The sequence below is a fragment of the Arabidopsis thaliana genome, chromosome 3, assembly GCF_000001735.4.
Source record: "Arabidopsis thaliana chromosome 3, partial sequence".
Classification (NCBI taxonomy): domain Eukaryota; kingdom Viridiplantae; phylum Streptophyta; class Magnoliopsida; order Brassicales; family Brassicaceae; genus Arabidopsis; species Arabidopsis thaliana.
Genome location: NC_003074.8, coordinates 18,701,150 through 18,713,672, shown reverse-complemented (window position 1 = coordinate 18,713,672; position 12,523 = coordinate 18,701,150). Strand labels below are relative to the sequence as shown.

At 37.4% G+C, this 12,523-nt stretch overlaps 4 protein-coding genes and 1 long non-coding RNA gene across 6 annotated transcripts; 2 read left to right on the top strand and 3 right to left on the bottom strand.

The window, feature by feature from the left end:
- Positions 1–23: 23 nt before the first annotated feature.
- Positions 24–2,802, top strand: AT3G50420 (Pentatricopeptide repeat (PPR) superfamily protein; the record flags this gene model as incomplete). Of its 2 annotated transcripts, NM_001339469.1 has the most annotated exons (5): positions 24–69; positions 266–393; positions 490–569; positions 672–2,071; positions 2,147–2,802. In NM_001339469.1, 5 exons carry the CDS (start codon positions 24–26, stop codon positions 2,800–2,802), a joined length of 2,310 nt encoding a protein of 769 aa, NP_001327161.1. The 2 variants fall into 2 exon arrangements, with proteins under 2 accessions (NP_001327161.1, NP_190611.1); NM_114902.1 differs by having other exon boundaries at positions 672–2,802.
- Positions 2,803–2,836: 34 nt separating this feature from the next.
- On the bottom strand, positions 2,837–4,060 carry OBP1 (OBF binding protein 1). Its single transcript, NM_114901.4, has one exon. The coding sequence runs from the start codon at positions 3,799–3,801 to the stop codon at positions 3,040–3,042; it is 762 nt and encodes a 253-aa protein (NP_190610.1). The 5' UTR covers positions 3,802–4,060; the 3' UTR covers positions 2,837–3,039.
- A 1,816-nt stretch (positions 4,061–5,876) lies between these two features.
- AT3G08115 lies at positions 5,877–6,868 on the top strand. The gene has a single exon (NR_141391.1). It is a non-coding gene; the product is annotated as an other RNA (long non-coding RNA).
- A 132-nt stretch (positions 6,869–7,000) lies between these two features.
- On the bottom strand, positions 7,001–8,909 carry AT3G50400 (GDSL-like Lipase/Acylhydrolase superfamily protein). The gene is made up of 5 exons (NM_114900.3): positions 8,615–8,909; positions 8,385–8,515; positions 7,916–8,164; positions 7,585–7,843; positions 7,001–7,459 (listed from the first exon to the last, which is right to left on the bottom strand). The coding sequence occupies exons 1-5, from the start codon at positions 8,874–8,876 to the stop codon at positions 7,236–7,238; spliced, it is 1,125 nt and encodes a 374-aa protein (NP_190609.1). The 5' UTR covers positions 8,877–8,909; the 3' UTR covers positions 7,001–7,235.
- Positions 8,910–9,941: 1,032 nt separating this feature from the next.
- AT3G50390 (Transducin/WD40 repeat-like superfamily protein) lies at positions 9,942–11,613 on the bottom strand. The gene has a single exon (NM_114899.4). The coding sequence runs from the start codon at positions 11,534–11,536 to the stop codon at positions 10,127–10,129; it is 1,410 nt and encodes a 469-aa protein (NP_190608.2). The 5' UTR covers positions 11,537–11,613; the 3' UTR covers positions 9,942–10,126.
- Between the last annotated feature and the right edge of the window lie 910 nt (positions 11,614–12,523).

Below are 12,523 nucleotides of genomic sequence, written 5' to 3'. Positions count from 1 at the left end.
TATTAAAACGTAGCGTTTTTGTTATGACGAGAGGTTCGATGAAACGCAGCGTATTGTTTGTAGAGACAGGTTAGATTAAACTTTAAAGTCAAACACGGCGTTTAAAAGGTGAGTTCAAATGAAACGCATCGTTTCGAAACTTCGCTTTATAGAGAGAATGTGAATTGCCGCCCTGCGAACAAGCTGAACGAAGTAGCTTCTTCCGTTGTACAACTTTTGGCACTAAAACAGGCGCGTTAGCTCCACGCTCTCCTCCTCACCGTAGACGCCGCTGCCGAGTATCCGTACGCAAATAACAATCTCATATCGATGTACGTGAGGTGTAGTTCGCTGGAACAAGCACGGAAAGTGTTCGACAAAATGCCTCAGAGAAACATTGTAACTCTATTCGGAGTATTCCCGGAACCCAGATTCTGCAAGATATGCGTTTAGTCTAATAATCCATGTGGCGTCTGAGTACGTGAATCCCATTAGTTCAACTTTCACTAGCTTAGTGCTGTATTTGAGTATGTTTCCATGGGATCATCACTGCATTCGCAGATTATAAAGCTTGGATCTTTTCAGATGATGTAGATGTACTCCAGTTGAGGGGACTTAGAATCTGCGAGGACAATCTTCTTAAAAGGGCAACTATTTCAATTTTCTTTTGGAAAACCTGAAGCTTTCTTTAGCTTTTTTATGCCACTGAACGAAATAGCTTCTTCCGTTGTAGAACTTACACGGAAATGCGTCTCGATCACGGTACTAAAACGGGCGCGTCAGATCCACGCTCTCGTCCTCACCGCCGGCGCTGGCGCCGCTACCGAGTCTCCGTACGCAAATAACAATCTCATCTCAATGTATGTGAGGTGTGGTTCACTGGAACAAGCACGGAAAGTGTTCGACAAAATGCCTCACAGAAACGTAGTTTCTTATAATGCGCTTTATTCGGCGTATTCCCGGAACCCAGATTTTGCAAGTTATGCGTTTCCTCTAACAACCCATATGGCGTTTGAGTACGTGAAGCCCAATAGTTCAACTTTCACTAGCTTAGTGCAAGTATGTGCTGTGCTTGAGGATGTTTTAATGGGGTCATCATTAAACTCGCAGATTATAAAGCTTGGTTATTCAGATAATGTAGTTGTCCAGACATCGGTTTTGGGGATGTACTCTAGTTGCGGGGACTTAGAATCTGCGAGGAGAATATTTGACTGTGTAAATAATAGAGATGCGGTTGCTTGGAACACAATGATAGTTGGGAGTTTGAAAAATGATAAGATAGAAGATGGGCTTATGTTCTTTCGAAACATGTTGATGTCTGGTGTTGATCCAACGCAGTTCACGTATTCGATTGTGTTGAATGGTTGTAGTAAATTGGGAAGCTATTCACTGGGGAAACTAATCCATGCCCGGATAATAGTCTCTGATAGTTTAGCTGATTTACCTCTAGATAATGCTCTTCTTGACATGTATTGCAGTTGTGGAGACATGAGGGAAGCATTTTATGTGTTTGGGAGGATTCATAACCCAAATTTGGTTTCATGGAACTCGATTATTTCAGGGTGCTCAGAAAACGGCTTTGGAGAGCAAGCGATGCTTATGTATAGAAGGTTGCTGAGGATGTCCACACCTCGGCCGGATGAATATACTTTCTCTGCTGCTATATCTGCGACAGCGGAACCAGAAAGATTTGTTCATGGGAAGCTTCTTCACGGACAAGTAACGAAATTAGGATATGAAAGGAGTGTTTTTGTTGGAACAACACTATTGTCGATGTACTTCAAGAACAGGGAAGCTGAATCTGCACAGAAGGTGTTTGATGTGATGAAGGAAAGGGATGTTGTTCTCTGGACTGAGATGATCGTAGGGCATTCTAGATTAGGAAACAGCGAATTAGCGGTCCAATTCTTCATTGAAATGTACAGAGAAAAGAATAGAAGTGATGGTTTTTCCCTGAGTAGTGTCATAGGAGCATGTTCAGATATGGCAATGCTAAGACAAGGTGAAGTTTTCCATTGTCTTGCCATAAGGACGGGATTCGATTGTGTTATGTCAGTATGTGGAGCGCTAGTAGACATGTATGGGAAAAACGGTAAATACGAAACTGCAGAAACAATATTCTCTCTTGCTTCAAATCCAGATTTGAAATGTTGGAATTCGATGCTAGGTGCTTATAGTCAGCATGGAATGGTAGAAAAAGCTCTGAGCTTCTTCGAGCAAATACTAGAAAACGGATTCATGCCAGATGCTGTTACATACTTGTCTTTATTAGCAGCCTGTAGCCACAGGGGATCAACGTTGCAAGGTAAGTTCCTATGGAACCAAATGAAGGAACAGGGCATCAAAGCAGGGTTTAAGCACTACTCTTGCATGGTGAATTTAGTATCAAAAGCTGGGTTAGTAGACGAGGCACTGGAACTGATAGAACAATCTCCTCCCGGGAACAACCAAGCAGAGCTCTGGAGAACTCTGCTAAGCGCATGTGTTAACACAAGAAACTTGCAGATAGGACTATATGCAGCTGAGCAAATACTGAAACTTGATCCAGAAGACACTGCAACACACATTCTACTATCAAATTTATATGCAGTAAATGGGAGATGGGAGGATGTTGCAGAGATGAGAAGGAAGATTAGAGGATTAGCTTCATCTAAAGATCCAGGATTGAGCTGGATTGAAGTGAACAACAACAATACACAAGTTTTCTCCTCAGGAGACCAGTCGAACCCAGAAGTTGTAAGTCAAGCTCAAGATGAATTAAATAGATTAAAGAGAAATATGTTGTGCAAATCATCATTCAATAAACTTGTCTGTTCAAATTAAAAGTTTGTTCTAAACAAGTTTAGTCATTTCCATTCGAAATCAATTAAACGAAACAGAGCAGAAGAAAGTACCAAAGTTAAGAACATAGAGCCAAAAAAACACAAACTTTCTCTGTTTTCTAGTTTCCGAAGACAAGTTTCTAAATTGACAAGACACAAACTAAGAGATCAACATCACCAATAGAGACTAAAAAAAGGAAGAGACTTTGAAGCCCTTTGATGAAGACAGAAGCTTTTCTCATTTGAGTGAGTTTCCCGGAGTTGTGATGGAAAGATCCGGCCACGCAAAGTACTCACCGGAGACAAATCCACCACCAGCGTTGCTCTCTAAACCCTCGAACTGCCACGTGGCTGGCATTGGAACAGCGTGATGACCACCGTTACTCCCAACATTCGTCGTTGTCGCAGTACCAACAGTTGAAAACGGCCACATCGCTCTTCCGAGTCCAAAGCTGACGTCATCAAAACCCGACCCGAGTCCGATTCCAAAACCTCCGATACCAATAACCGAACCGGATCCATGCGTAGCCGTCGCAGCAGCGTTATGGTTCAACAGAGTGGAGGTGAAACTTCCACAGAGAGATAAAGCACTTCCCTTTCCGTCGCTTTCAGTTACTGTGTGAGTAACGCCGTTAGAGATTGACGACTGAGGGAAGAGAACAGGCGTCGTTTGTAACGGAACACCGTTAGAGTTAGAGACGACACCAGAAACAGAGGAGGAAGAAGAGTTCGAGCAAGTGCGGGAACGTTTCGCGCTTTTACGAGTACCACCACCGACAGGAACGTCACGGAGAGTACCACCGTGAGTCCAGTAACGACGACAAGCTTTGCAGAAGTGACGAGGCTGAGAGAAGTTGTAGTTGTTGTAGTAACAGAACTTAGTGTTGGATGAGTCACAACGAGGACATGGAAGCTGTTCTTGCTGGTCAGAAATCGGAACTGTTACGCCGTTAGGTTTCATAGCTATTCGCCGTGGTTCACCGGAGTCAGACGTCGGCATAATCGGAGAAAGGTTGAAGCTTTAAGGGAAGTGATGCAAAAGACTGAAGCTTTTTTGGTTTTAGGGTTTAAAGGTTGAAACTTTAGGGTATGAGAGAGTGAGAATTTGGTTTTTTATGGAGAAGAAAGAGAGAGACATGCGCAGATAGAAATGGGGATGGAGAAGAAAGTCAGGCTTGTTTTTGACAGAGGGTGTTGGGTTGATTAGAGGCCACGCTCTCTATCTCTCTCTTCTCTCTTGTCTTTGAAATTTGTCTTTTTATGAGGATTTGTTTATTATTGTTTAGCTTTGGAATTGTTGAGTCGGCTATGGGATTATTGTAAACAGTGAAATGCTCTGTTTTTCATCCCTATGAAGTCGGCTCTCTTCATACGTAGATGGCTCTGTTTTCAAAGTTTTCAGTTTTGGACTTTGAACAATGGATAAACACACACACACACACTTAAAAACACATCTTTAATTGTGGTTTAATACTTGGATTTATAGATTTTGTTTAGCTTTAGTTGCTAAGATTCGAGTTAACTTATACTACATATGGATACAACTATTTAAAGAAGGAAAAAACTCACATAGAATTCATGGTGGTGAGTGACATGAAAAAAAAAACATGATTTGTAATGATGGTCGCAATATTTGACTATCACAATTCCCAAACAAGCTTATTTATGTGAAATAGGCACACACAAACGTTTAATTGAAATATTTGAGGCATTTGAAAATGAGTAAAACGTAAAAAAAAATTCCTTAAAAACATCAACAGAGATAAAATTCACCGGTGTGGTTTTAATCGATGACTATAATTTTTGGTACCTAATTATCGGGAAAACATCATGATACATATTTTAGTCTTTTCTTTACCAACCTTATAAATCAATTTTTTGACAAAAAATGAAAATAATTGTACTTATGTGGCTAATAATGCTAAAGTTTGGTCATGACGTTGCTTTTATGTTTAAAGTTTTTTTTTTTTTTTGTCACATATGTTTAAAGTTTAAATTAGTACTAACAACAGTCAAAACTAATAATAATGACATGATTTTTTATCTTTCGTGGAAAAACAAAGACACGTTGATAAAAAAAAAAAATGATACGGAGATAACGCATACAGAGAGAGAGAGAGAGTAGGTCGCAGTAGGCAACACAGGTTTGGAGACTATTGAGCTTATCAATGTAATGTACGGCCCTTTCCCAGTAATTGTATATTTATCTCTTAAGATTCTTTCCATTATTATAATGTACCAAGCAAACGTATGTTTCCGATAACAATTAGTACTACTAATAGAGTAATTTAGTTTTTTTCTTCTAAAGCATCCGTAAATGTCAGAAGTTAAATTTATGTAAGCTCATTAATTTTCTATCGTAAGCGTAACTATTCGGAATTAAAAAGAATAAAGAATGAATGTTCGAGAAAGTAGGAAACAAGGGACACGTTTTTCAATCGTCTACGTTAAATTTTTTACTTTAAAATGGATAATTGGATTTATCCTATTACTTTATTTTTTGAGAAGAATTAAAAATTATTTGTTTCTTTGTTGGATCGATCAAGCAGCTTTTGAAATTAAAGTCCAAAAAAAATTGATCTTGTTTCATTTGTTCGCTGTCTTAGAAAAGACATTACTATATTGTAATGTACCGGAGATCTTTTGTTTGTTTATTACTCTATTTAGAGATTATTCTTTTTGAACACTTTTGTTTTAAGTTTTTTATTTCAAAGTATATAGACAGGTGACTGTCGCTTATTTGTTCACAAATTTCAATTTAAAACGGTAGTGGCGGTGGGCGGTGGACTATGTTCGTGTTTCACACAATATAAACACTAAAATTGTATTATGAATGATTTGATTATGACAAGCGAATCAGAATCTATCTTAGTCCACATACGACTAAACAATTTGTATTGGAGTATGACTTCTTAAGGACCACATTAATCCCACATCAACACCAAATCTATGCAATAAATATATAGGGTTATACTAAGATTTAAAGTTACATCATGGGACGAAAACAAACATAACCTTTTAAAAAAGAGAAACATGTAAATCCAAATAATAAGTTTTGATAAACTCTCGTTTTAAGTTTTGTTAACACATGGAAAAGTCATTACAAATAACGTCTGGTGAGCATGACTAAATGAGTGTTTATATGATCTATCATTGTGATCATATTTGTTCCAATTTAAAACTGTATATATGTTATGATAAGGTGAGGGAGAGAATCGGATTCGGATAGAGAATGAGAAGGAGAGAGTCCGCAATCAGAGGAAATGTGTAATAATAATTCTTCACGCCTTGTCCCAACCCTTCCCATCATTCTGTCTCTCTCCGCATTTCTCGTTTCTGTAATCTTTTTTTTTCTTCTTCCAAGTGTATTGTTTTTAGACTACTTAAAAAAAAAATAGATAACGACTCTGCAGAAATACCCAACACAACTTTTAACAAAACATGACAAATCCCATGTTATTTTTGAAGTAAAGTATTCATACTGGTCTGGTCCATATAAATAAGTTACAAATACGTACGTTACGTAGCAAAAAAGGGGAGAGAGTCTTAAAAATAAAATAAAAAACTGGTCAAGGAGACAAGAGTGAAGCTGTCGGGGTCGAGTCGAAGGAGGTGGATAAGCACGCGCAGCCGGAGGAAAGATATGACCCACACTGAGGCCTGAGCCACCTCTTCCCACTTCAACAACGTTCTCTCTCTCTTATCTCTAGTCGCTTTCACACCCAAAACAATGAAGAAACTCATAGAAAGAGAGAGAGAGAGAAACAAGAGAGGTGTGGTTTGTGTGTTGTGTGTGTGCCATGGAACGATGTGTCTTATTTGTTTTTGCAGCCGTCCTTTCGTTGTCGGATATTCGGGTCCGAACTCCGGACCGGTCCTATCAGATCAAACCACTGACACCCTTCCCTTATTCCTTCCCTCTCTTTCTTCTTGTCTTTTTCTTCCTTAATCCTCTCTGTTTTCTGATTCCTATTGATCCGAAGGATGTTTTTTTTTTTGTCTTTGAATGTGCGTGGAAGAGAGCTACTTTCGTCTTTTCTGTTATGGCTTAAGCCCAACGGTCCAATATTTTATCCTCAGTTACCAAATATAAACAAGTATACAACTGATTATTCCCTTTAGCTTTTCAAAGTTGTCCATTGTTATTTACTTTAATAAATGTGACTGAGTTAATACTTTCTTATTTAGACGAGTATGATTCTTAGTATCCGACACTTGTAGATTCCAAGACAAACAAACAAAAATCTCAATATCAACTTAAGCGTAAAACCATGGCTTTAACAGAAATGAAACCCAACCACAAACTCCAAATCTACAATAATATATATATAAAAAAAGAGAACAAATCTACTACATATATGATTTTTAACGCTAACCACTCTAAGCCACCAAAAGTAGAAATTACAATTTTTTTAGTGAAAGGTTATTATAATCTCAAAGGTCACGAAGGTGGAGGAGGTTAAAGGGAGTGACGAATTTGGAGTCTCCGTAAAGTAATTTGTCAGCAATAAGAAGATTAGCGGCTTCGGTAGGATGGTACGCGTCCCAGAACACATGCTTTGACCGGTCCGTACAAAGGCTCGACGTTGGTCCACATGGCAATATCCCCGCCAATCTCCCTCTCGTTTCGCAACACGCCTCACTTGCCGTCCTAAACCCTATTATTACATTTCCCACATCAACATTAAATTCATAACCAACATTTTTATGATTTATCAAAGTAACACAATCCTGAAGATAAGAGTTTTTAAAAGGCCCATGGGCCTTTAGTATATATTATTACCGTAGTCTTTGAAGTTGACAATGAGGTCCATGAATAAATCATAAACGTTGGCATAAACGAAGTGTGCGTCTTTGAGACTATCTTTCAATTCCACCGTCAAGAGATCTTTGAGACGAGCATTGTATTGAATAGCCAGTTTGTTTGCTAAATCAACACACTGTTTATCGTTCAATTGATTGATCGATTTCTGGTATGGTATACATCCAATAGGAGCCACATTTCCCACCACAAATTTCCGAGCGTCCATATCATATAATCTCTACATTTGATTAAAAAAAATCCTTCAATTAACGTTAAACGGAAATAATATTATATATGTTTTATAACATACCTTGAGCTGGTTGCGGAGGTGGCTAATCATGTCATCGACGAAAGTTTCAGGAGTTTGTGTTAGTCTTGCTTGAGCCGCGACAAAAGGGACTAGGTAATTGTTGAGAAAATCGTTTGAACCGATAACTACAGAAAATAAGGATCTCTTTCTAATGTAATCTCTAGCTTTATCTTGACCCAAAAGCTTATCAAACTGCTTCCTTGTATTGGTAAAGTAATCAACTTGTATGTCCATTCCTAACCGATTCACCTATGAATTTGTAATTTTCAAATTGTAAAACATATACACAAGTCCATTTGTATATTTATGTACACGGACAAAAATAAATTTTGAGTCAAAACGCAAAATTTAACACATATTTCTAAAAATAAGTAACATGAAATTTTTACGTAAACTTTTCCTGTTAACCAAACGGTCGTGACATATAATATACGGCAGATAATGTGTGCATGGAGGCAAAGAAGCTTACAAATACACTTCCTGTAGCATTGAGAATTCCACCACCACCTGATGCATAGTTCACACCATTTAATAGTGCTTCACCACTTGCATTTGGTGCTAAATATGGAACTGCATAACTTTGCTGCCCTAACTTTTCTCCTATAGACAACAAAATAAAAAAATAAAAACATTAGCGCATGATCGTTAGAAAATGAAAATTTGATTTATATATTGGATGCAACTTTATAATAAAATTACCAACGATGTCAGCTATGGTACGGCCATTAGTAAACCGGCCGGTTGGATTTCCACGAGATGGTTTGAAATCGATGCCATTAGGAGGACTGTTGGCTCTAGACAACGTTTGTAAGTAGTTGTTATTTCCTGCGTCTACTAGCGAATCGCCGAAGACGAATGAAGCGGCTAAGGCTCTTTGGTCTCCTGCGCTAGCTACTCTAGAAAATCTTGATCCAAAGAAGAATAATACCAAAACTGGGACAAAGAAAATAGATTTCTTCATTGTCACGAAATGGTTTCTGAAAATTGATTTTTGGTTTTTATTGTTCTATGACAAAGAAGAGTTTATATAGATAACTCTGCTGCTACTAGTTAAGAACGTATGAGAAGCAACCTCATGTGTTAGATTTGAAACCGGGTTGTTTAACAAACAAAACCTTTTTTATGGTCAACATGTTTCGATTTTATTTCTTCTATTTAATATTTATTAGAAGACAGATAAAGTTAGGACACCAATACTGTTGTGTTGTGCTTTATGGTTTAGAAAGTTTGAAAATAAAATACCCTTGTTTCATGGTATCTACTCTTAACTCTATTACATCATGTCATCATCCTTCAAAATTATTTTATTTCATGAATCGATTTATTTATTTTTTCTCATTAGGAAAATACTAACCGGGTAAAAAGAAGTATATAATACAGTCGTAACGCCGACCAATTATCTCAAAACTTATAAGATTATTTAACTAGATATCAATTTATCTCCTACTACTACCAACTATTAATATGTTGAAATGTGTATATAAATTAGGTTCGTTTTTTGTTTTTTGTTTTCTTAATTACTTGGATCCGTGATATGAAAATGTAAAAGAAAACATTGAATATTACTAAAAAAGGGCCTAATGATGAGACCTGATGTTGTGTTTTATGTATGACGCACCAAACATCTCATTATTAAAATGATTAAAAAAAGTCGAATTAACTTCATTACCTACCGTTGGAACACTTAAATCATAATCCATCATGTCCCATTTTCTTATATAAGAAGAAACTTGACTAGTAGTAACAAAATATACGATTGAAGATATGAAAATGACACTACGTGTTCGATTAGAAGACAAAACAATGGTGCCAAAAGGATGATCACATGACTCGTGTCCACTTTCATTCCCATGGTAAGATATTTGAACGTTCTAAACAACATAGACTTTTTAGGCCTTCAAATCAGTACCGATTTTTTGTTCTCTAGCTAATACATGCAATTGAAAAATTCAGATTATGAGATCATTCTTGTCTTATGATCATTAGAGTTTCTGAACATGAATATTTGAATAATCATTTCACTGACTGAAATTTTACAGTTTTGATGGAAGTAAGTAATGTTTTGTCAGATTCCCGGTTAAGGTGAACCGGAACTCCACGAAATGAAAAATGCTTGAATCTTGTTGGATCAAAATCTCTTTTAACAGAAGAAATTACAATTACATACACGTTTGAATAGTTCGATGTTGGTTACATACAAAAAACAAACAACTATTTTTGTGGACTAATCCTCCCTTGAGCCGAGAAGCTAGGAGCCACCGTTAACTCCGCCGGACCACCACCACCACCACCACCAAACTGATCCGGCAACTTAAACTCTTGATTCACCATCGGCGGTGAACTCTCCGACACACGCCACATCTTCACCGATCTATCTAAACTCCCACTATACACAATCCACCGTCTCTCACCGGAAACCGATTCTTGATCTCTCTCCACCGCCAAACACTTCACCGGACCAGCATGTCCGGTCAAAACCGAAAGACAAACATGCTCACCTCCACCTTCTGGTCTCCTCCACACACGTATCCCTAAATCAGCAGAACCACTAAACATCAAATTCCCCGCCGCGACAAGACAAAGCACGGCGAGTTTATGACCTTTCAAAACGCCGCCGTTTTTCATATTATTCTCACGTTCCCAAAAATTAACGGTTCCGTCAGACGAACCACAATAAACTAACGTCGCGCTTTGATCTACAGCGATCGCCGTAACGGCACAGTCTTGTTTCAATAACGTCTCAGAGAAGAAATGTTTCGTATCCTTCGCTTGATCTTCTCTTCTCCAAACCTTAACCGTTCCATCAGCTGAACCGGTAAAAACCAAACCGTCAAAACCGGAAACGACAGCGTTTACCGCATCTTCATGAGCGTTCACAGATTCCACACACCGCAAATCCGAAACTCTCCAAACCTTAAACGTTTTATCCCAAGAACCAGAGTACAACAACCGTTTATCTTCGCTTAACGCAAGACAAGAAATCGCGTCTAAATGACGAAACCCTAACGCAGCACTGCTACGATTACGTCGCGTGAAGTTGAAGTAAGAAGAAGGAACAATGGAGTTTCTTATATAATCGAGAAGGTTAGGCATTGTACCTACACGACGATGAACGTTTGATTCTTTAGATGCAGCTTTCCACACACGGATCTTACCATCTTGATGACCGGTAAAGATTTTATCTCCAGCAAGAACAATGGCTTTAACCAATCCACTATTCGATTTAAAACTCGAGAACTCAACATGGTTTTTCCAAACCCTAATGTTCTTGGAATCAGATCCTGTGTAGAGTAAATCTCCTGATGTAGCTAATGAATAGATATGACCTTCTTCGCGAACAAGTGACCCCAAGAGAATATTAGGAGAGTGGTTGGTTGATTTTTCTTTGGTTGTATCCGTCGTAACTTTCACCGAATGATACGGAGAATCTACGGCGGATGGATCGACTTGAACGGACCATGGTGATTTGGATAATGGTGAAGAGGAGCCTTCGGAGGGAGAGATATCTACGTAGGTTATGTCGTAAATGTCTGGATCTGGAATAGTTTCTACTTTCGTTAGTTTTGTAAATGCTTGGCTATTTACGTCTCTGCTTGTACCTTTCTTATGCATTGAAGACATAAGAAGAAGATGATGGACTTTTTTTTTGTTTTGGTTGGATTTATAATTAGACAGAGTTTTAGGTTACGGAGAAGAAGAAAAAGGTTGGAGACGATGGTGTCTATATGGAATTTATGGAATTTTTACTTTCCATTTATAGTTTATTCGAAATTGGAACCGTTTATTTCGGTACAAGTACAACTTATTATTAGGTTTGATTAAATAATTTAATGGTCCTAAACTCGTAAGTAAATTAAAACGAAAACCATCTTTCCGTTGCTTGATAGTTCATACTTCATACATTTTCTTCTTTTGTTTCGTTGCCATTTTATATTAAAAGTTAAAAAGGAAGGAAAAAAAACAACAATTTTTATATCTACTCTTATACATATATAACGTTCAAAATCTGATAGTAGAATAAACATGTATTGTGATTTTTAATTTTTAACCATCATAACATTAGAGGCTGGAAGAAGCATAACAATAAAGCAAGAACAACTAAAAACAGAATGAATAGCGAAAATTAATGGCTGAGCTTCTTCTTCGATGCCTGGGTATAGCCAAGATGGACCATGAAACTATAATTGGTTCGGAATATTTAATTGTTGACTTTTTTTTTATATATATATAATTATTGGATAGAAAAAAACCCAACCCATACCTCAATCTTTATTATGTGGAGTAACATATGACTTGTTGGAGTATAATTTTGGTGGAAAAAATTTGCAGATAAACCGTTGCCATTTGACAAAAGACACTTCTCCAATTTAATTTGTTGATTTATATGTTAAAAATTTGAATTTATAACATGTAAATTGATTTATATATTAACAGGTTTTCTCAACTTATTCCCAATAGAACACTGATTTGGCTATCGTTTTGGTTAATCTTTTTAGATGTTTGAGAGATTTTGTGCAAACTGGTAATAAGTTCTTTTTTTTTTCTTTTCCACTTTGTCTTTCATTGATAACATTAAGTTCTTACAAAAAGTTGATCAGTGGACTTTCC

Excerpts from the sequence above, each read along its gene's own strand:
- OBP1 (NM_114901.4), bottom strand. The coding sequence starts at position 3,801 with ATGCCGACGTCTGACTCCGGTGAACCACGGCGAATAGCTATGAAACCT.
- AT3G50400 (NM_114900.3), bottom strand. The coding sequence starts at position 8,876 with ATGAAGAAATCTATTTTCTTTGTCCCAGTTTTGGTATTATTCTTCTTT. Across the intron at positions 8,516-8,614 it reads TACCATAGCTGACATCGTTG|GAGAAAAGTTAGGGCAGCAA; the intron begins GTAATTTTATTA and ends TGTTGTCTATAG. Across the intron at positions 8,165-8,384 it reads ATGCTACAGGAAGTGTATTT|GTGAATCGGTTAGGAATGGA; the intron begins GTAAGCTTCTTT and ends ACAAATTCATAG.
- AT3G50390 (NM_114899.4), bottom strand. The coding sequence starts at position 11,536 with ATGTCTTCAATGCATAAGAAAGGTACAAGCAGAGACGTAAATAGCCAA.